General features: G+C 39.0%; 1 protein-coding gene across 1 annotated transcript; it reads right to left on the bottom strand.

Annotated features, from left to right (window-relative positions):
• Positions 1-1,435: 1,435 nt before the first annotated feature.
• On the bottom strand, positions 1,436-19,733 carry LOC139734142 (peroxisomal acyl-coenzyme A oxidase 3-like). The gene is made up of 15 exons (XM_071644948.1): positions 19,289-19,733; positions 18,554-18,778; positions 16,919-16,993; positions 15,623-15,712; positions 13,084-13,316; positions 11,764-11,860; positions 10,226-10,408; positions 9,554-9,676; positions 7,804-7,924; positions 7,112-7,234; positions 6,059-6,163; positions 5,277-5,431; positions 4,529-4,664; positions 3,841-3,995; positions 1,436-1,579 (listed from the first exon to the last, which is right to left on the bottom strand). The coding sequence occupies exons 1-15, from the start codon at positions 19,460-19,462 to the stop codon at positions 1,460-1,462; spliced, it is 2,115 nt and encodes a 704-aa protein (XP_071501049.1). The 5' UTR covers positions 19,463-19,733; the 3' UTR covers positions 1,436-1,459.
• Positions 19,734-25,261: the final 5,528 nt, after the last annotated feature.

Raw genomic sequence — 25,261 nt, 5'->3', positions numbered from 1 at the left:
CATTCACAACTTTTTCTAATACATCTCATCAATCAATTAATCAAGATGTCACAAAGGAGTAGAAAGAGCAGAACGATTGTACAGGTACCAGGTATGGCTGTTACATTCCATTTTGACAAATCAAAGGTTTCACGACATACAAATGCATCTTGATTTGTGTTGATACATGATACCCTCAACATCTGCAGTCTGCAGTGAAACGAATATCTAGAAACAATCCATATATTTTTAAACAATTTTTCTTCTTTTTTCTCTTCAGATTACTTGGATATGCCCACAACAAGAAGAAAATTCCAAACCGAGATTCTGGTTGTAACCTCATCTGTCAATCATTACAGTACTAATATGATTAACGAAAGACATTGAAATGCACCCTTCCCAAGACAAAGCATAACTTGCATGTTCCCTCGCCATGTTTTTTGTTAGTCAAATTAATATCACAGAAACATGCAAGTAATGCTGAGTCATAACACACCTACCCTACATTAGCCATGTTCAGACGTATTTCTAGTCGGAGTAAGATTTTATCGCATAGCAATTAAAATTCTAATTGATACTTATCTTACCACTACCCTGTGTCCACACGATGGTCTGGGAAGAAACTCTGACCAATTTACCACAGCCTTTGCGGGGATCAATGTTAAGGGTTGGTGTAACTTGCGGAAGTGGTAGTGCCGCGCATGTCGACCATACAATTGTTTTTTACCAGCAGCATTTGCCTTGTCCATTCTTTTTGATGAGAATTTCTGAGCGCTAGCTTCTTCGTCGCGATCGGCTAGGTTAGAATTGCACTGCATGTGCATGTGTACTTACAAAATGTCAACATTGCGATTTGACCCCGGAAGTTTTACCTAGGTCGTAAGGTATGTAAGGTCATAGATACTCGGAGGGCTTGTCCGCACGGGCAATTTACTTCGACCGGCTAGTTGTGGTAGCGAGATACATCTTGAGAAAACTCAGGAGTATCTTGGTCTGAGGAAGAGGTCGTGGCAAGTTCCCCAATCGGAGGAAGTTACCACGACTTTGTTCAGACGGGCACTACTCCAACCTTTCTTCCGAACAAGCTTCCTTCGACCCTTCCTCGGAAGTTACTCCGACCTAAACCGCCTTTGTCTGAACACAGCATCTGGGGGGCGTTTCATCAACGAGTTCGTCGGAGTTTTCACCGACAAATTTGCTATCAGCCAATCAGACGCAAGGATTTCATTAGCTTTTAACAGTTGTCAGTGTAAATCCTTGCGTCTGATTGGCTGATAGCAAATTTGTCGGTGAAAATTCCGACGAACTCGTAGATGAAACGCCCCCCTGGTGGCAATATTACAAAGTGAGCCATTGTAACCCCCCTCCACCACTACCCCCCCCCCCCCCCATCTGAAAAAAGGCCTTGAATAATAGAAATTATGCATATGCCTTGCATCATGATTGACTTCACTACTGCAGGCTTGTAGCTCCATGTCACTCATAACTTGGCTGGAGCTAGCGAGCCAATCACAGGCTTGTCGAGGAATTCCTTCCACCAATCAGGTCGCTGCAGGCAGCCCGGGGTCTGGAGGATTGCATTGTACAGCCGCTTGTAGATCTGTTGGTGAGAGTGTCAGAAATTATACCATTCATATGACAAGGAACTCTAATGAAAAAATAATGTTTCACTTTTGTCATCCGCTGCACCAAAAGGGAAGAAAAAGATGGGTGTTCTTTCACAAAGAACATTGCAATCACTCTCAGTTTCATAACTTGCAATTACCACGGCAACAGTTAAGCTTCACAACACTGATTTGTTGTTGCCTTGCTGCTACCAAAGCAAATCACATGTTTCTTTGGAACAAAGTTTGCAGCGCTTGATTAAAATGTAAAAATGCGTGTGTGTGTGTGTGTGTGTGTGTGTATTTTTCAAACACCAGTAGTAAATTTGGACCGTTTTTAACTTTTTTTTTCCATAATTAAAAAAACCCCAAAATTTTCTCTCAGTAACTTTGACAGCTTCAGATGGCATCTTTAGGGGAGCAGCTACTATCAAACACAAAGAAAGAATCACACTTCAAAAGGCATCTGGAGTGGCATTTACTATTAACATGGTCTGAATGCAATTCTCATGGTGCTGCGTTTATCCAAACCATCATCAAATTGTGATTCGAGTTTCATCACTGTGCAGCTGCTTTGCGCAGTGCGACCCGGGAAGCAGAGGTCAACTGAGGCCCGTGTTGTAACCTGCGGGTTGTATACTGCATGGAAGTTGGCCTGCCAGCTCTGAGATACAAATGCCTTTCAAAACGACATTGCATTTATCCACTATCAGAGAGGCTGTGGTCTCAAACATTTTTCAAAACGCCCTTTGAATGGCATTTCAAATTAGCATTTCTAACTGGGTTTGAAAATACGGTTGCATTTATCTATCACCCAAAAATGCCTCAAATGGGTTTAGGATTGTGATTCTGCCTCAGAAAATTTTTACATAAACGCACGCTAAGATTACAGCAGGGACTAAATCATACCCTTGGACTGAAATGAAACCATTGTTACCCTGGTCCTTTGGTAAAATATACAATTATCAAACAATATGCAAATCTACAAGAGCCCACAGGTGACTGCCATACTTACATAATAAACACTACAACTCCACCAAGGCTTAATGTATCCATTTCCAGACAATAATATATGTGTACAAATAATATCAAGCACGTAAAAGCAGTATACATATTCTGAATATACCAAAATAGTATAATCATGAAATGGTTGTGAAGCCAAAATGCATTATATTTACTAAATTATGATGAAAATGGAAGAAAACTGTGAGGTAGGGATTGTATAATATGCACTCCCGTCGAAGCCACGTATCAAAAGCTCTACAGGAATAACTAGAAATGTCGCTACAGCGACTTGTTATACCCCCGTCAAACAACATTTCATAAGCTTTGGTCAAAACAACATTTGATAAGCTTTGGTCAAAAAACTGAGGAAGTAGTTAAATCTGCAAGATCTTTCCTTGATCTTCTGCCATTAATATGCTGTTACCATGGCAACGTACTTTCAGGTACTATCGAAAAATGCGTCTTGCACATCTACAACCAAAGGCACACGTCTGTACCAAGTTTCATGGAAATTGGGCAAAAACTGAGGAAGTAGTTTGCAACACAAAATTTTCCATCATTTTGGCTCATAATATGTGAGCTGTTACCATGGCAACATACTTTTTGTCACTGTCAAGAAATGTGTCATGCTGACCTATATCCTAAGACAAACATTCAATATGAATTCCATGAGAATTGGAAGAACACTGATGAAGCAGTTTTGCCATGAAGCATTTTGCCCTATATTTTACCAATAACATGCCGTTACCATGGCAACGCACTTTTTGCCACTGCGGAAATATGTGTCTTGCACATTAACATATTCAGATGAACATCTGTACCTAATTTCATAAAAATTGATCAAAAACTGTGGGAGGAGTTCGCGACGCAAGATTTGTACCCATTTTTGCCCATAATATGCTGTTACCATGGCAACGTACTTTTGAGTACTGTCAAAAAATACGTCTTGCACATCTACAACCCAAGGCACACATCTGTGCCAAGTCTTATGGGAATCGGTTGAAAACTGAGGAAGTAGTTCGCGACGCAAGATTTGCAACGGACCGACCGCCCGACCGACCGCCCGACCGACCGCCCGACCGACCGCCCGACCGACCGCCCGACCGACCGCCCGACCGACCGTCCGCTGATTCCTATATACCCCCTTCAAACTTCGTTTGGCGGGGGTATAAGAAGTAAGAGATAACTATAAAGAAACAATTAGGTAACCGCTGCCCAGCAACTCCATTATTTTATCTCATCACTGTATTACCTCTCCATCTGCACATCCAATGGGGGAGTTGAGGATGAAATCGGGAGGGGCCAGCACATCAACGAGCGCCACTGCCTCGTTCTTGAGATCCTTGCACAGAGCTAGGATGCCATCCCGGATTGATTGGGCAGGCTGCGGTCCAGACATGTACCCCCCTGAGAGTAAAAGACCCATGGGGTATGAGGAATACTTTGGTTAGTGTATGATCATGCCTTGCATGAGTTCCACAAAATAAAGTACCAGGTAGTCAGTACAAACGAGGAAGAGATGTGACAAATGTGTAGAAGATGAGAAGAGTCTGTGAGATAACTGGTTAATTACTAGAATGCAAGTTACAACTGGGAAAATTGAATAAAGGCGAGGGTTCAAGTTTGACCCTTTGAGCACTTACGCACTTATCATAGTTATCTTATCTTGCATGCTGTTGTTTGGGCCATGATGTAGCTATGAGGAATAACAGCACATTTTGAATACAGAACTCACTACTTGTCTATACACAGGGAATCACAGAGTAAAAAACATTCGGTACTAGTATTGTCGGTCATAACTTATTCTCATCAATTTCTTGAAACATGAAGTAATGATTACTAGACTGCAAAATTAACAACATGCAAAAAATGTTTGATGAGTAGCAATTTGCTAAAATATCTATTTGCAAAATTTGACCCCAGACAGTAAAAGAACATACCTTGGTAAAGAGTAGCCATGTGCTTCTCCAGCCTCCAAAGACCATAGAGACTACAGAGCTTGGTCAAAACTGTCGTCTGCTCAGGGAGAAGATCGTTGGTCCTGATGAAGTCCGCAAAGCGAGACAAGAACGTCAGCTGCAATGGATGGAGAAAGAGATGAACAGCACAGCGAGGAGAATAGACATTGTCATTTCCACTGTCTTGGAGCAAGAGGGAAGTCGTCACAAAGATACTGATAGAAATGATATATCTTAGTATCTCAACAGAAACACATTGACAGAAGTGCTATATCTTGGTAGAAAGATATTGACAGAAGCAACATATTTTGGCAGAAACAGTAAAAGCATATTGACAGAAACGATATATCTTGGTAGAAATATATTGACAGAAGTAATATATCTTGGTAGAAATATATTGACAGGAGTAACATATATTATCTTGATAGCAACATATTGACAAAAATGATATATCTTGGTAGAAATATATTGAAAGAAGTAATACATCTTGGTAGAAGCATAATGACAGAAATGATATACCTTGGTAGAAATGTGATGACAGAAAGGATATATCTTTGAAGCGATATATTGACAGAAGTAGCAACATATTGACGGAAAGATATATCTTGGTAGAAATATATTGACAGAAGTAATATATCTTGGTACAAACATATTGTCAGAATTACCATATCTTGGTACAAACATTAAGAGAAATGATATATTTAGGCATAAAAAAAAAGGCCCGAGGTACCTCTATGAAGGCGATGGCCAATGTGCGGCAGTGGAAGACTTGGCTTTCGTTTCTAGCAGTGAACATATCATTTCCATCCATGAGCTGCTTCTGAAACTTCTGCCCACTCTCCGTCAGTAGGTAGACCACCAGCCACTGGTAGGCATCCACGATAACTGGGGACATTGACAACATATGACAGGTAAAAATAAAACTTTATAGTTTAAAGGGAAAGTAAAACTCTATCCTACGCCATAATTGACTTTACTTAAGACAAACTTTCAAGTCAAACTAACAGAACAATGTAGATTTCAGTAATTCCGCACACGATAAGGTACCGACGCAGTCCGACTTTACTTACTTTGGCCATCACTTTTCTGGATCTCTCTATTATTCAGACGAGAAATGGCACACAATTGTCGTATACAACACAAAGAAAATCTCTTGTATACTAGGCAATAGGAAAGTTTCTCATACTTTGCAAATTTGGTACTGAATAACTGAAAAGGCAAGATGAGACAGAGATTGGACATTTCATGTATTTTTTACTCCTCTCTCCAACACAAACATAAAATAAAACGAAAAGTTGCTACGAGTCAATTTCCTATCTGTGCATCTTTCCAGAGAAGGAACTAATACCAAATGAGTTTTATACTTTAAGCACCTTCATGAAACAGTTCAATAATTGATCCATGAATGCACTCTAGCAAGACACTGCCAATGACAGCCTGCAATATATATTTCTTCTCTATCCCATTACAACAAAGTAATTTAAAAAAAAAATGGACACAGAATATCCTCACCTTTTGGATTCCTCACATCAGCATCTGGGAGAAATCTCTGGCTAGTGATCAAGTCAATGGAGTTCAGGAAGTCCACAGACCCCATCGGAGATGTCACCTTCTTTCCTGTAAGCAGAAATTTATCTTTAGTACTTCAAAATCCATAGAACGTAGTAAGGAAGTGAAAGTTGCAGATATTTACAGTTTAATCTTCTCTTCACATCATAATGATGTACTTGGATGATTCACTGTCAATTTCTTAGAGCTTCTTAATCTTCCCTTTATATTTCTACACTTTTTACATTCATGTACTCATGTTGAAAGTTGCAATACTGTTACATTTCTTCATGTCATCAATGTGTAGAATGTACATCTTGTCATGATGCCTCTGTTTTTATTCCATTGGAATCTGAAAATCAATTGATCAATCGATCGATCAATCAATCAATCAATCAATCAATCAATCAATCAATCAATCAATCAATCAATCAATCAATCAATCAATCAATCAATCAATCAATCAATCAATCAATCAATCAATCAATCAATCAATCAATCAATCAATCAATCAATCAAGTTCATGTTGTGTATTTTACAATTCCGTGACCATGCACTAGAAAATGAAAGTTCACAATGCAGTGAACATACTGAAAAAATGAAAGCTGGTGATAAAAACAAGAGGCTACAAGGAAACATCTCCCTGCTAACATTTGACCTCATGGCTGAAAATACTGTTCTGGTATCTAGAGTAGTTGCATTTGAGCATAAAAGAAATTACCCCCTGACAATTGAACTGGGCTAAAATGATAAGGCAAATCTCTTGAATCCGTATTCTTGCACAAAATCAAATTATGCTACAACTGCAGACCACCACCACAGCCTTGAAAAACGTGCCCTGGTAAGCAAACACTACAAGTGATGTATCTGTATTCTCAAATAATATCTTTTTGGCAAAGGCAGGCATATACTAAAGAATGATATAACTACTGTATACAGACACTCTCAGAGACCCCGGCAAACAAGAAATGACACCCAGCTGTCACTCTGCTGGTAGCAGGATAGACTCCTCCTCACCTTTCTGTAGCCTGAGAGCCATAGCCAGAAGATAGTTGCTTGTCTGCTGTAGCAAGACATTGTTGTCGCCCTCGTACGTACAATTTGGATCATTATCATCCCTCAGGACACCAAATCTGTTTACTGCAGAGTTCAAAAGAATCAAAATACAGGCGACTCCTATTAAGAATATAGTTCTTGGGACCACAGTTTTCTTTTGTTACATCAAAATTTCATTTTAGCCAAACGAACAGAGTATAATAAGGTATATAATACACAAATATGATATTTTGGGGACCTGAATTTTTACTTCGTTGTTACAAAATTTCTTTATAATTGTGTTTGTTGTAAGGACAGCACCCTGTAGTTACTACTGATTTAAAAAAGAACTAAAACTTTGTTCTTGCTTTCATTCATCCAGGGCAGCCTCTGGTATTAGCACTGCCATTCCAGGGGGCCATTTTTCTATCATTACCCCAGCATTGCCAGGTACCCATTCACACACATACATCCTGTACGCGGGACAGAGTGGGTATTGAAATACAATTTGTCCAAGGATGTATGCAACATGCACTGTATAAATTGATGCAGAATTTGAGCCTGGGATATGCTGTTTACAAAGTTAGCAACTCATATAGTTGTGTTTCTACTATGAAAATCAAGATTTTAACTAAATATCCACTTCCTACTAAAACGAGTTCCATCAGACTTACCCCAGAGGTAGCCATGACCCCCGCAGGCCTCCCTACACTCCTGGATACAGTCCCTGGCTAACCAGCTGCTCATGGGTTTGCTGGCAGAACTCAGCACATGTATCTCCTTGCCAACCTCAAGCTATTACACACGCAATGATAAAGTGGAATTTTGTTATTTAAACACAACATAAAAACCATGACAATATCCTTGTTATATCAGGGTACAAAAAGAAATATTAGGATTTGGGAAATGCAAACCACCTTGTTGCAAGAGGGGTTGGTTAAATGTGGCCTCTTTACAAGATTCCACTGTGCACACATGTGGCCATAAATGAAAAGAAACTGTTACTGACTACATTGACAAATAATAGTTACATTATTATAAACATAAGACTGAATTTTGAGAAATTGTGTCAAATGGTCTTCTGCCATCTGTACCTTCTTACACTGCTGATTTCAATAATTTGAATATAAAATCAGCAAAGTAAGCTCAGTGCAAAAGGGTGTTAACCCCAAAAACTGTTGTGTGTCAGAACCCGCCTGGTTCTCCGCTCATGACACGCAGTGTGACTGCAGTAAATGAATAGCCAAGTAGTCACTTCCATCTTTTTTCCTTTAACATAATCACAACAGTAATTTTTCATGTAGTAGTATGTATAGATCTCATATTGTTTGTTTTTGATAATCTCCAAATGCTGCACTATGAGACATGAATACAATCATGAATCATGTTGAGTCATACATGATAACATCCCAAAAGAAAAAAAAATGGGAAACATGAATGTGAACCAAATTAACCCGTTCCTTCCGCAATTCTCTGAGTGCTTTTAATGCCCCCAAACGAGATTCTTTTTACCTGTCAACAGAGAGGCAGACAGGTTGGTAATCCACCTGTGTGAAGGCAGTGAAGCGGTACATTGTATCCCCTTTCCATGGTCAACTACATGTGCCAGTGAACAATGAAAATATCGATCGGGTGCCAGGTATGAATAGAGTGTGCGCTGATTAGCTTACATAATCTTTTGTTCTACACAAAACCAGGTACCTGAATGAGGTGACTGGGGTCAGTGAACCCAGGTATCTAACTGATCTCAGCCTTGATCGCTATGTACATGTTCGTACGAGTTTACAGCAGAACAAGTGAAAAACTAAATCAGGAAAAAGGTACATTATACTGTGAAATACGCATTTTTCAAACAGAACGAGAACAAATGCTGGTAGAATAAACTCTGATCTTTTTATCAAACCCACTCTTCTGGGCACTTTAACACAAAGAAACATGAATTTAGGCCACTAAAGCAGGCACTCTTGTCTTCATTTTGGGAACCTGGTAAACCAGGTTCACATATATCAGTTGCTCCCACGGGAACCTTGCATACCAGGTTCCCGTAAGGAACGGGTTAAGAAAGGTACAAAAAAATTGACAAATAACTCATTCTTAAAAGCCTGTCCGAGGCTTTTGTTATTGTACATTACTTTCTATCACAAACCACATACAATTTTATAATGACCACTCAGAATTGAGTACAGGAGAATAGAGATTCATTAATAAACTAAGCTACAACTGTATTTCTGTTTTAAAGCCATGATACAAAAGCTGTGATGTAAATGCAGTTAAATTGTGCAAAAATGCTTCAATGTTTTGTTTACCACGCAATATACATGGAAAATAGGCATATCTCCAATCTGTATTCATTATATAACTATTCTCATTACCGAATCTGTGTTTTTTTTTCCTTGAGATCAACACTGTACCCGATGTACTTACAGCATTGATATTCTTGTCTCCTCTTGCCACGGCGCTGCGGAAAAGAGCGAGCTGCTCCCCCAAGTCCCTGCTGAATCGGTGGACAACGTATGCAGCTGCTATGTATGGAATCAGTCTCCATTGCTGCCAAGGAGAGGAAGATCAATAATTATTATCTTTTTTAATCACAAAATATATATTGACATATCTAGTGCATTTACAGTCAATTTCTCCCAAGTCACTAGTCGCTTCTTGGTTGCACATGGCAGCTAATGACCCTTTGTTCATAAAACGAAGCGGGTTCTAAAACGGACCAATGGTTACAAACAAACAACTGATGCTATAAACAGCTTGTTAGTATTTATTGTGTGGTTGCTTTACCTGTCTTCACAAAGAAAAACTGGGAGGAACCCAAGTGATTTTATCTTTAATACTCAATTATAGGCCAGTGTATGTTGACATCTCCTTTATTCTAAATCAATTGCAGCTACATCACTGAACACAGACACACTTCATTATGACAGAAATGGTTCCAAACCTTTACAGATTTGAATGTTTATTATTCAGTTTCCTGATCATGTATCTCATTACCTTAGTTTTAATGTTAGCAAGATTCCTTAAGAGAATCTATTAAAGCAAGACTACAATAGATGAGACCTGACATTGTCACTGGATTGCTACAGGATGTCTGACCTGCATCTGGTATTCCAGCACGGGGAGCTCTTCATCGGGCGTTGGTCCAAACTGCCTCCTTGCAGCCGAGTACCTCACAGCGATGGCGATGGCCATTTTTAGGTTGCAGGCGGCCATGGCGGTGATACCTACCCTGCCACCAGACAGGGCCGCTAGGGATGCAGCGAACCGCTCCTTTGGGTCCTGGCAAAATATCAAACAATCTCCCTCATCATCTTTCCTCGAAGCAGCACTTAATACATTTACAAGTTCTGACTATGCACACTGAATGATAAAAAGGTCTGTAGTTCATCATTCACCGGTAGTAATGTTCTGCACAAGGGGATTTCAAAGTACTTGTGTGAAATGAATTAAACCTCCCAGTCCCACAACTCAAAATGCCATTGCTACTGTAAAAGTGGATAATTTCACACGACTAATTTTTCGCGCTTGGTCAGTTAAGAAGAGTTTTGCGTGTTTTTAATTCTGTGGACTCAAGACCTCAGCTACTAGAACATATGGCACGCAAAAATATTCGCGTGCTTTCATTTTCGTGCTAGCTTCTGGTTGCGCGAAATGCGCGAAAATTTCAACACCGTGAAAATTTCCACTTTTACAGTATTCAATTTTATAGAGACAAGTTGCAAATGGTAATGAAATTTAGGGTTAAGTGAGCATGCATTGCATAATACATTGTATACTAATCATTCTCCCCATATTATAATCCAGTCAATCTTGTGTCAATTGGCCCTAGACCTTGTTTCAGACAGAAAAAGGAACACTCACTATCTGCAACACATTGACAATACTTGCAATTACCATTCAATATAGAGGCGCATGCTTTTGAAATGACATGCTGTTGAATGAATCCCACACATTTCAGAAAATCCATATTCTTGTCAATTCACCACATTCAATTCTATCCTCTTTCTACGCTCTTCTCCTGCCAAACAATGATCTGGTTAAGGACTACATACTTATGGTGTCACTGCAAATCTTTCTCCCTCCCTAATTCACCACATGTTTTCATCCATTCCTATTAACTTTCTTTCCCTGTTTTTTCTATTGAATCATTTTAGATTTTGACCAAATCCTTGGAGCACTTTTCTTAACCATCTTCCATGCTACATTGGAGGACTTCATTCATACAGACAGATCATACTGAAATACAGTCAATTCTGTGAATTTTAGGCCCTGAGTGTATATCTCCTTTCTCTTCCATACATGCTACTGGAGTACACTAAATTGTAATGTTCTTGTAACAATACAGCACATTTCGTAGCAGACCTAAATTTGACAAAGAAAAGAACTCACTGACACATAACACAACATCAAATTTGTAGTTCTTAGTTTGCAAGAATTCCTACATAGAAATGCAAATAAAACATTTCTTTCCTTCCTGATATTTTATCATACTTCAGTGAAAAAAAAAAAATCATCACAATCATCACTTGTCTCATTTCAGAATTCATGCTGTTCCATGTGAAATCTCATTTCAAATTCTGGGGTACTATCAATGTACGATAAATAGCCATCATTGTAAAGATTTGTATTCTAACCTCAATGGTAGTGACAAACTTGCCACTCTCGGTGACATCGCCGATCCGGTTCAAGAGATTCTCCCTCGGGATACGAACGTTGCTGAATGCAACAAATCTGAAGGTCAATGGCATAGACATTTAGCAGTGCTCAGCTTCATGTCAATCAGTTAAAGGACAAGTTCACCTTCATAAACATAAGGATTGAGAAAATGCAACAATATTAGTAGAACACATCAGTGAAAGTTTGAGGAAAATTGGACAATCGATGCAAAAGTTATGAATTTTTTAAATTTTTGTGTTGGAACCGCTGGATTAGGAGACTACTACAGCTTGTGAGTCATATGCGTACAACAGTATAAAGAAAATGTAAAAGAAAATTCAACATATTTTCACTTTTTTCGCATAATAAAAGAGCACTTGACTTGCCTCTTTCTAAAGGCAGGGGGAATAATATCACCCATAAGATTTGTCGGTAACAAGTCAGGGGAATGTGTACTTTTTTCAAAAGATGGAATTTTGTGAAATTCTCTTTATATTTTCCTTATATTGTTGTACGCATGTGACATCTAAGTTATTCATACACTGCAGTAGTCTTCTCATCCAGCGGATACTGCACAAAAACTTCAAAAATTCATAACTTTTGAACGGATTGTCTGATTTTCCTCAAACTTTCAATGATGTGTTCTACTAATATTGCTACATTCTCTCAATCCTTATGTTTATGAAGGTGAACTTGTCCTTTAACATTCACAAGCATGCATCATAAGGTAAATAACTGTCAAGCTTTACTTTGATAACTCCACTGAGCAGGTGCAATATAACTGAAAATATTTTTTCTGCCCTGGTAGCAGATAAAGCACTACTACCCAGGATGGTGACAAAACATTTGCTCCTTGCTCCTGTCAATTTATGATGACAATAGTCATAACAATATTTCATGGAGCATTCTCAGATTGAAAAAGTATTGAAAGCAAGAGAATATTAAAAAAAAAAAAAGAATTAACATAAGATAAAGAGGGGACGCGCACCTGGTGCGCACCCCTCTGGATCCATCACTGCACCTGCATTCATAATATTCAAAGTAGTTGGTCCCACATATGCATGTTGGTGTGTGCACTCTATCAATGGAGCTGCATTGAACTTTGACTCTTGAATATGTTATGTAGAAATATGGCAGTCTTGATATAAACCTGTCCCAGGATTGTGGATTTCTTGCTTTCCTGAATCTGGAGTTAAGGGCACTTTGTTCCCTATCTTTAGGCTATATTCAGAAATTAAAAAATATATATTACAATAGTTCTCAACATTACTTCATAACATTTAATGGCAATCACTCACCCATTGTCCAGTCCATTGGTACCAAGTTTTACCCCAAGGTCCCCAACGAGAACTCCAGGAAGGGCCTGGAGAGTGCGGGGATCTCTGACAGGCACCACAAATGTATTGAGGCCATGGCACGCTCCGTCGGGTGTGTAGAGTTGGGCGAAGACGATGGTGTGAGTGGCAGACTTCCCTAGGACTCCCACCCACACTTTGGTGGCCTCAAAGTCTGGTGTGTTCAGCACAAATTCCTGGTATTCCAAATTTGGTTTAAGAATATACCAAAAAGAAACACAATAAAAACACATACAAATATCAAGAAAGCTTGAGTTTTGTCAATATAATAGTATCAGGGTGCAAGTATCTCATGTAACATACTTGTGCCAAATACTGCCAAAATCTACCATGAGAATATTCATTCAATCATAATACCAAAATGTGAGGCAGTTAGATAAATGGAGGTATGCCTCAAAGACTTAATTTCTTCCCTTCCCATTAGGGGTGGAGGCATGATGAACAAAAATGTCATAAGTGAAATGTCCTCGCTTACAGAGAGTTCAGAATGCTGCCTCTAGACTTGTGTACCATGTTCGTTCACGTTCTCATGCCACTCCTCTTATACGTCAACTCCACTGGCTGCCAGTCAGAGCAAGAATATCCTTCAAGCTTCTCCTACTGGTCTACAAAGTAGTCAACAATAGAGCTCCAGAGTACATTGGGGAGTGTCTGGTACGACACTCTCACTCTAGGCATGCTCGTCTTTCATCATCCGTTACCTTTACTCAACCACACACGAAAAAACTAGCTGGTGATGCAGCTTTCTCTTCGTCTGCTCCTAGGCTGTGGAATAAGCTCCCTCCTCTTCTCAAATCATCACCAACACTTGCTCATTTCACACAAAACTTGAAGACTTATTTATTTTGATGTCCCTATATGTGCACTGGACTTGAACTGTCGCTGCCTGGTATTTTGTATATATTTTATCTCCTATGGCAGGGCTCGACACTAACGGTGGCCCGGTGGCCCGGTGGCCCGGGGCCACCAAAATTGAAAGTCGGGCCACCAAATTTCAAAAAAGCGCAAATTTTTTTGAAAAGTATGTCAATTAATTCGTAACTTTTTGCACCGGAAATTAGCAGTTATATTTGTTTAAAGGATGGATGAAAAGGACTGAATGAGTGCCTGAGAGTGAGTGTTGCGAGTTTGTTGAGGTTTATTTATGAGTAGATGTATGTCCAACTTCCAATTCTTACTATGACTGGATAAAACTTAGATATTTGACTCAATAAAAAAAACAGGACTTTTAATGTTTTTTTATTTATTTTTTTTTCAGGGTCACCAAATTTTTCTCTCGGGCCACCAAAATTTTGAAATTGAGGATTTTGGTGGCCCCATCGGGCCACCAAACAAAAAAGTTAGTGTCGAGCCCTGCCTATGGCGACCAGGGATGACATGTCACAGCGCTTCGTATCCAGTGGAAAAGGCGCTCTATAAATGTCTACCATTATTATTATTAACAGATAATAGTTAACCTGTTGACAACGAGTCCCGAGTATACTCGGTCAAGTGTCTATGGGAAATGCGTGTTGTAGCAAAATCACACCGTCCTCAACAGGTTAAGGGTATAGTTGCAGCTTTCATGGTTTCCATGCTTTATAGTGCGTGTTATAAGTGACACTGACCAAAATATTTCAAACGAAAAAGGCATATAAAGTCACATTTATCAGCTTCATCGCAGTTTAGGAAGTCTACATAATTAAATATCCTGTTTGACTGTGTGACCTTCTATTCATTTTGACAAGTATGGAGTGAACTTTAATGTACTTTGCTCTAAAGATAGAGCACAGAAACAATACACGATTGAGCTCTACAGATCCTGAGAAGGTCCTGGGATATTAAACAAGAAATAAACCAAACAGTCCAGGGCACATAAACAATTCATAGGAAAAAGAAAAATCTGTTTGATCTTGAAAATGAAATACACTTATATTTCTAAATATTTCACCTTCATGAAAAAAGAGTCTCACTTTTTCTTTTCTCATTGTCAGTCTTGCTCTTTTTCTCACTATTTTTCTAGCAGATAGTCTAACAACAGAATGAGGTGGCATGGAATCATAAACTTTGGATTTTTTTCACATATCAAATACTCTTGACTCACTATAGAAATTCAAAAAAGCAGCATTGTGCATAGTAAACTTAATGGACAATTAGTTGATACAACTCGTAATCTTGTAAAGGAAACATTTCATAAAAATTTGAGCACTTACAATACAAGAGCATCACCTTTAAAGGCCCTTAATTTCTACTTGACTTGCTATATCAAAATCATGCAAACATGGAATTTGCACAGTGTGAAGTGTTCATTCCCATCTTTTGAAAACATCTATAATACACAAAAGTGTAGAACAAGGTTTCAGTGGTTATAGTGCATAGAAATTCTGTCTATATCACTGATGTGTGCCCAACTTTATACCCATTCTTATCTCATGCAAGCTCATACAGTTCACAATCACACAAATCTTCCAAATGTTTGCTGTTTGATTGTGCTGCCAGATACCTGTGTAGTGGGGTCATAGGTCGCCGTTGTACGCATGGCCTTTGCGTTTGTTCCGTGAGATAGTTCGGTGAGAGAAAAACAGCCCATGGCCTGGAATGGGGATGAAAAAAAGTAACCCAGAAAACAAAACAACACATTACATTGCTCAATTTCAAATGAATAAAATTGTAACATTCTTGTCGTTCCTTTTATGTTTTTTTTTTTAATCATTTCATCTGTTGTTACTACACAAACATGCTACCAAACCCCACAATCTACCTTATTCTTCAAGTACAGCAGAGACCCCAACCCCCAGCACCTTCTGATCTGGAGATTCTCCCGCCTGAAACCCCTAGCAAACGGGAGACTCCAAGTTGATGTGTGCGAAGCGCGAAGTTCCTAGGGTTCTAAATGCTCTCTGGTGCTTTCTAAGGCTTATTTTTTCAACATACAATAGCAATAAGTAAGAAATTCTTCCCAACTGGAGACACAGAGCCAGGGCGGGAGAGATTAAATCTCAAGCGGGAGAACGGGAGATTTTGCAAAAATGGGTTTTCGGCGGGAGATCTCCCGTCGAAAACGGGAGAGTTGGAGTCTCTGGTACAGTAGACACCCTTTATAATGAAGTCATTGGGACTGGCAGTTTTCTTTCGTTATATCGAAATTTCATTATAACCAAACAAATAAACAATAAAAATACATAGAGTGGATAATGTTGCCTCCTGAAATTTTACTTCGCTGTAACCGGAATTTTGTTAAAACCGTGTTCGTTATAATGGGAGTGCACTGTACTCAGTTTCAGTGTAGTCCATGACAATTATGGAGTGACACTTTGCTATCAAAAGCTATAAAATAATACATAAATGCTTCACAATACAAACTGTGAAACAAAAACAAATGTCCAAAGACATTCAGATTTTTCCAAGTAAAGACCTTAAGACCACGCCAGAGGCACTGCCTTTGTTATCCTTCAAATCTTTGAAAGTTTAACATTTGATGAAATATAATGACCATCATTAATCATTATTACATCAGCAAAACTATAAATCCCCCATCCCCCCCCAAAAAAAAAAAAATCACACAAAATAAAACAAAACAAAACAAAACAAAACAAAACAAGCCTACTGCTATCAGAAGATTTAGATTATTAACGACACCATACAGGGAACAAAGGTTTAGCACTTTTTAGAGGCAACGTTCACATGGCTACATTCATCATTGGCAAGATGCCAGAAGCATTTTACCAAAGTATACAAACTAAAATTGTATTAAAAATCAATTCACTGTCGAAAAAAAAAAAAAAATGGATCTACTTACCTCCAGCTTCTCACACTGTGCAGCAAACTTCTCATGTCTGGCCGTACCAGTGGCTCTCACTGTTTCACCAAACATCTAAATTTATAGCAAAGGAGGAGGCAAAAGTAAAGAGAGGGATGGGTGGGGGGGGGGGGGGGGAGGTAAGGGAGTAAGGACAGGGAGAGGGTTATCCAGAGGGAAAGACTGTTACCCCAAATGGCCCTCCCTTCTCACGGGTACAGATATTGGCACAAGGTTGAAAGTTTTAAAATGTTATCACAGTTTGATTTAAGATAGCTAGTGCAGACAGGGAGGTGGAATATAACCTCCCTGGTGCAGACACCAGAAAGTTAAAGCCTAGAACATTGGAATGCTCCTTTATAGGAGAGGAGTAAATGCACATCAGATGCTGGTTTTGTTCCAGAGACCAGTCCAGGGAAATGAAAAATAATGCAAAGCCCTCGGGGAACTGAAATGAGTAAGAAGGGTACAAAATTTAAAAAAAAACAAAACAAAAAAACAAAAAAAACAAAACAAAACCACTAGCAATATTTTCACAATAATTACATTTTACAGCATTTTGTAATTATATCATCACTAGATTGTTTATGACCATTTAATTTATTCCATACTTTTCTTATCATACATGTAGGAGTGCTACATACAGATGAAAACAAGTCTTGCAGATTTGAAGTCCTGAGGTGATTTATTCTGAGGCTGCTTGCCCTCAGCAAGACTTCCCACAATGATTTAATAATTTACATAAAATTAATAAAATATATTTGCATATAAAATATCCATTTGCAAATTTGAAATAACTCAGAGAATAGCCAATAGAAATGAAAGAAATGGGGGAGGCCAACTAAAATGTAAGAGCCTAATTCACCCAAATTGCAATTGAAAGCCAAAGGATGAAGATGGCATCTAGCTGGGATGAATGCCTACAGGGTAACACAGAATATTGAACAGAAGAATCAGATGTGATAGAAGAGATGAGTGAGAGTGGGTGACTACCTCGAGACCTATACTACTTAACTGAGCTAAATATCAAACTGGAAATGGGGGGGGGGGGGGGGGGAAGAATTCAACTTTCAACTAACTGTCTTACGGTACATTATTATTGAAACTGGAAAGACATATGAGGAGGATTCGAATGAACACCAATTAGCAGGTTACAAAACTCGAGTTATTTGCACATGTAGACACACAAAATCCCCCAAATTAGCACTATCAGCAGCACAATGCTAAACCCAAGAAATCTTGCTTTTATTTTTGAATTAATCTCGCGCTAATTTGCCCAGCCGGTGCGTGTGAACGGTCGGGTTTAGAAACTCAGAGTTTTTACTGTATATCCCATCATTCAATGTGCACATCACAACAGTGAGGGCTCCGCGAAGAGATCCTTGACCTCTCTGGCGCGTCACAACAACAGGACACGAACCACACCACTTGTGACGCGCAAAAAAACAATGGGCAAAGAGAAGTGCAGGCAATGAAGTGTGCTTTGCGATTCAGTTTGCAAGTTTGGCTGACACCTTGATCTGCAATTAGCAGGTTATTTTTTTTGTACATGTGAAGAGTCTTTGCAAATAACTGGAGTTTCTGGGGTAACCCGCTATTTTGTGCGTGTGAATGCTATTGATGAGCTCAGCTCACCACTTTGTTCAAACCAAACTTGGCTGATACGGCACTATCGTAGCTGACGAGGGCCTCAGTCAACCAGGAGTGTCGCATGTCACTGTTGGACAGGGAGTCCGGGAAGCCATACTCCAGCAGACGACGGGTGCAGAGGAAAGTCTTGCGCCGAGCCTCGTCCAGAGGTAGCAGCGTTGGGCTGTGCTGGAACAAAGGATCTTGCTCAAGGGTCTTCCACACCCTGTACTGAGTAAGGAAAAATCCACACACCCAAAAATATGAAACATTGATACACATCAGTTCTATGGGCTGATTCAGCTCGTGAAATTAGTTCCATGAAAGAGCAAAACTCTCCCATTTTATGAATAAATTGTCGCTGAATATTTAGTTAAGATAATGCATTAATTCGGAGTCCAGTTTGCAGTTTAACATTATCCCTGATAGTGATACAGAGACTCTGATAGTCATCATCACAGTCACACATTAACCAATTGAGGACTGACTGATTTGCTTCAACACACATTTCCCTGCATAGTCATAGACATACAATTATATGACATGCTTCCTTCATAATTATACTTAGCTCAGTACAACATAGCCTACAATATGCTGTGAGAACCTGTGCATAAACCCTATAGCCTTAATGCTAAATTCCTATAATTATGGTCTATCTCGCACCGATTCTAAGGCCTTAAAAACTAAAAAGTGCATGAATAAAAAATGATTGCCCCGGGCCCGGATTGCTATCGTTAATACCTGAAACTTAATGGCTTCTTCTCCTTCAATAGCAACTTTCAGAGCCTTCCAATTAAAAGATGCATTTCTCCGATAGGAATCCAGTGGACCAGCCGGCATATCAGGTAAAACGTCAAATACATCCGTGTTCTGTGGACTGCTTTCTGCTGCTGGTGATGTGACCGTTCCATCCATTTCACAAGCTACGGATACGCGACGCTGCACCAAGCCAGGACTTCGGGGCCACACGCACGACGATATGCCGATGTTCAAAGTCCGCACGAGACAGACAGGCAATCACCGCAATCGCAGATTTTATAAAGTTTCGACAAATGGAATCCACCTTTGGGGAGACAACTGATTTGTTACAATATTTCCAGCCCTATTGGTAGACAAAACTTAAAATTTTCGGCATCCACCGGGAAACGTCTTCGAAGATTTTTCTTCTCGCCACTCGATGTGTCCGTGGTTGTATGGATCCAATGTAAGACTGCACATCATCGTACAGCTGGCTCTCTAGTACCGGTGGTCGACGTGACCCAGTTCTATCGTGTGTCAACAAGGTACGTGTTGTGTAATCCGGGGGTGTGTGTCGGGAAGTAGTGTGTGTCCTCCAGCAGTACAGAGATGATCAGTGGGTGTGTGTAATCGTGTGCGAGCGACTTACGGGTACTGCGAAGTACCTGCGTTGGAGTTGCCTGCAAGGTGCTGCCGGTAAGCGTCTCCTACTGGTGTTCTGCGTGTACCCACGCGACTCACTCGGAACATATTTTGAGCATGCTCAACTCCTTGTCGTAACGTATCTGGGGAAGTTTTGCGGGTTGACTTGCGGGGAAGCAAATTTGCTGTACGGGTAGCGTTTTTTTTTTAAAGACGGCACAGATTGGGGCATGGCGCGTGTTAAACCTATGCGGGAAAAATGTTGGGTTAGGGTTTTTGGTTAGGGTTAGGGTTAGGATTAGGGTTAGGGTTAGGGTTGGGGTTAGGGTTAGGGTTAGGGTTTGATGGTTAGGGTTAGGATTAGGATTAGGGTTAGGTTTAGGGATAGGGTCCCCAATAGATTTTTAGGGTCCCCAATCTGCGCCGTCTAAAAAAAACACGCGGGCAACCCCGAAGCTCTCCGCAGTTGGCCCGCACCTGACAGTACCTAGCGAGTATCTCGCCCGTATGTGCCCGGATGTGCCCACGCAAGTCCGATTTACCCGCAGCCAAGTTAGAGCATGACCAAAACTTTTTCTGGGTGAGTCACAGGGATTACCCGCAGAGGTACACGCAGAACGCCAGTAGGAGGCTCTTAGCGGCGCAACACCTCGCAGGCGCAACTCCCACGCAGGTACTTCGCAGTCCCCGTATGCGGCCAAATTAATTAATGACATTCTGTGGGTTTTTTAGTTCAGTTACCAAAATGTGCAGATTGTCCAAAATGAGCAGGCAAATCCACTTTTAACTGCACATTTGGTAACAGTTGATCCCGTCAGGTAGCTACATATAAACAGGGCCTAGGTGCACTATCGGCACATTTTGGTAACATTTTTTTTTTTTAAAACCAAAATGTGCAGTACTACCAAAATGTGTTACCAAAATGTGCTGTAACAACGTACCGTGTACAGTAATTTCCAGAGTACATTAATCTTTAGTGAAAATCAGATGAACTAAAATTGAGCTTAACCATAAAGTACCAAGTAGTGGAATAATCGGAATTATTCTGAATTCCAATTCTTCCCATTCTTATTGGAAGATTTTGCATATAGATAGCACGAACTGCCCACAGTAGGGCCTATACAAACACTGCTTTTTGCAGTGGACCCCTCATTTTGTTTTCCTCTGAGAATGGATAAAATAGTTAAGTTTAGTCTGAAATCATTTGTAATTTTGTTTTGTTTGGAAGAATACAAATGAAAATGAATTGGGAACTGAATAATGCAAGATTTGAAACATGCACTGAAAAACCCAACTGATGGTCTCTGACACTACATTTTATTCATCTATTTATTTCATTATATTTCATTTTATTTTTTTGTGCTGTATCTTTCTGAGCCTTGAGCATTCTGTGTAGAGTGGATTTGGTGCATCGATCATGAGTTACATGAGTTTTATTGTCATTATGATAGACTTTTTAAAAAAATTTCCTTTATTAATTCTTCAGAGATAATAAATAGCTTTCATTTCAGCCTTTGGAATCTACAGATGTCAATTCATTTTCTTAGCAGATCCATTTAGCAATTATTTCTAGTTCAAAAAATACGGAATTGTATATTCTTTTAGGCTACCAGTGTTTCTAATATGTTGCCAAGTTTTGAAGAAAAAAACAACAACACACAAATACAACTGCTAATAAAAGGAATTTAACTTTTACCTAATGTTTCGAAAAAGCAAAAATATGTGATCACATATAGCACCTGCTCAATTTTCTCCCAAGACAATAATACTAGAATAAATCATTTTGGAAAATGGCTAACAGGAATATATTAATTCTTGTTCACGGATATTTTGAGAGCGACAGAATGATTTTCAAACTTTTCATATACTTGCCTGTCTTCCCCATTTTAAACATCAATGTATGTTGGATATAAATATATATAAATATATATATATATATATATATATATATATATATATATATATATATATATATATATATATATATAGCTATACACACATAGATACACAGGCCTATATATGTATGGCTTGGTGAGCAAAGTCTGACAATTGTTTAAACTGCGCCACCAAAACATATATTGAATGTCTTTGACTATTAAAAATCATGAGACATCTATCATTTGCAATCATGAGATGTGCACAGTGAGTCACCGCACATCAAACGTACAGACGATCACATAAATCATGACATGTAGCACTCTATATTTCATTGCTTCACAACTTTATTAGTCGAGGGACAGTCATGGCATTAACATTTAACATTTGCTATGCTCCTTTCTTGACAACACTTACTTTACTGTAAAACTAGAAACATTCACAGCAGGAAACTTTCGCAAATCAGAGTTGACATCCTTTTTCGCGGCATGAAACTTTCCCAAAATGTCACTGGCATTCAATGCATTGTGTGGACAGAACCTTTCACATCCACTTTACTTTTGCAAACCTTGGCTTCTCGCGAAATTTGTGAAAGTTTCATGCATGCCAGAAATCAATATATGAGGCATAGAGTATATGTACATTATCGTACTAATATGAATTTCGGAAAATCAAGACTGAAATCCACACATAGCAAGCTTACATAAAAAAAGGTAATTGAAAATACTTTGGTGCAAATTACATACAGTATAAACATAGATGAAAGAGAAAAACTAAGAGCTGCAGTATGGAGGAACACATTCCTTTAGTAATATGCAAATACATTGACGAAACTTGGAATATGCATCAACTAATGGTGAGAACACACAAAAAATTAAAACACAACAAACTACTGATACAAATATTCAGCTTGATTGCTATATCTGACATTGATCTTTCAGCTGCATTACTGATATGACAAGATCATTTTGAGATAAAAAGAGACATTTTTAATACTGAAGATTGTGAATGACATGCATACTAATATTAAGATGATGAACTTGAGAGACACCTTCGAAAGCCTGCTTTATCATCCAACATTAGATGGCTCTGGCTTAGGGTTAATTAATCTTCAGTAGCTGTTCACTAGCTTTAAGTCTAGCATCATACATCACTTACCCTCTGTAGACAATTTGTACAACAATGCAATGCTTCTACATTCTTTTCCTTTTCTGTATATTGCAAAGCCTTCGTAAAACAATAACCCTGGACCTCATCAGATACAGTGCTTGTGGTTAACCTTGGGGGGCATTTCATGAAGGTACTTGTCAGATAAAATATCTGACAAGTCAATTATATCCGATAAGTTTTGAGAAATTCTTTATTCTGATTGGCTGATTTCTCTGAACTTGTCGGATATAATTGATTTGTTGGACATTTTATCCGACAAGTTCCTTCATGAAATGCCCCCCTGATAATACCACAAGCAACAATGCCACAAGCAACAATACCACAAGCAACAATGCCACAAGCAACAATGCTCACAACAATCAGGGGCTTTTTCAAGCATTTTATTTAGTCTTTGGGACGGTTTAATAAAAGCAATGCACACACACCATTGCCATCCGTCAGTAAAAATATTACTTACTGGATTCAAAAGTTGCAAGAAGCCTGGACAAACTGAAAATCCACATAATCCATATCTATTTGAAGTCAAAAGACACAGTTGGACATTAACCTGTTGAAGACGAGTTCCGAGCGGAGAATACTCGGGCAGGTGTCAATGGGAAATTTGTGTTATAGCAAATCAGTCCGTCCTCAACAGTCTCTCGTAGACCAGCAACCCTAAAACATTATCAATGCTTTATACAAATAAGTCCCTGTAGGTAATAAGGGAGTATACGTTGTGCAATGACAGAAGTGTCATGTTAGCCCACACATACCCTTAAACAAGACCAGATAGCTTTCTTAACCCTTTACGTTTCCCCGCACCTTGCTCATAACTTTCTGAGCTGTCGTAGTGATGGCACATTGCTCAATTCTTCTGGAAAACTTGGCCTCCATTGCAAAAGTAAGATGGCCCACTCCAGTACAGTATAAGAATGTAACAGTGCCACATATAGGTTTTACTGTGATACAAATTGGAGCATAACAATTACTGGTACATGATTCACATGCTTGCAACAGCTAGGATGTGAACACCTCATTATGATGTATCAGTAAAGACAGCAAACTGGTTGCTTTGTTGATCTAAAAATAAAACACAGTGAGGGACGAATAACACAGAACTGTAAGATATTCATAAATTGGGAGTATAATCCACCACACCTAAAATGTCACACTTATGCACAATCATTTATGCACACATTCATTTGCTATAACACCTGCATACTCTCCATTCTACAACATATTTCTTCACACCTGAAGAGCATTTTTGAAACTTGAATCTTCACAAGTGTAATTGAGCTGCATAACTGCAATGTTTGGCAAGATACAAGTGAAGAGTTTGGGAAACATTGAAAAGAGGAAAAGATCAAATCATAAGAATTAAAACAAAAGGAATGATTATAGCAGCCTGTGCACATTACTGTTATTGAAACACATAATTTGTGGTCTTTTCGATGCAATTACAAATTCAACTACCTCATTTCAGTGCACTCTAAGATTCTACAAGCAAAACTTTCACAAATATATCCACATAATTATCTACTACCTGAAAGCTGCAAAACGTTGCCAGATCATCTGATAATGAGCTTGATTCTAATTTCTCATTGTCTATATTCCTACAGTACTTGCATATATGACAATAAATTGCACCAAAATTTGGGCAAGAATTTAGGACAATACTGCAGAGTATCACAGCAAGTTTGTTGAGGTTCACGATGATCAATGACTAAGTGAGCATAATTATATCAAGATTGATCCGAAACAGTACCAAGGTACAGGGCACTCCCGCTATGATGAACATCGTTATAGCGAAATTCCTGTTACAACAAAGTATAAATTCAGGTCGCAATATTATCCGCTCTTTGCATTTCCGTTGTTTATTTGTTCAGTTATAACAAAATTTTGATATAATGCAAGAAAACTGCCGGTCCCCGAGAACTTTGTTTTAACGGGAATCCACTGAAACAGGAAGTTTGGAATCTTGCATTAAAAGACCCTATCATGGTATCTCGTACTGGGTCCTACGTCTCCAAGCAAATTAAGCAATGGCTCTGAATTTCACTTGTAAGCCCTATTTAAAGGCTTCGATGATTCTCCTCATTTCAATCTTTTGGTCTGTTTGTCTAAATCTTATGTACACATTTTGGTGCCAAGTAGCATGCCCAGTAAATATCATTAAATAATTACAGATACAGCATGAGTTGTGCCTTTCTCACACACTTTGTAGGTATCACATCACTACCACATTGGTCTATACATGTATATGAGAACATACTTCTACACTACATGATCATGTTCTTGAAGATGATTTGA

Source organism: Diadema antillarum, unplaced genomic scaffold (genome assembly GCF_040938485.1).
Source record: "Diadema antillarum isolate AM-2024a unplaced genomic scaffold, OU_Dant_1.0 seq00000512_RagTag, whole genome shotgun sequence".
NCBI classification, from domain to species: Eukaryota; Metazoa; Echinodermata; class Echinoidea; order Diadematoida; family Diadematidae; genus Diadema; species Diadema antillarum.
Note: the sequence above shows the minus strand (reverse complement) of the source record. Positions and strands in the feature narration are given on the sequence as shown.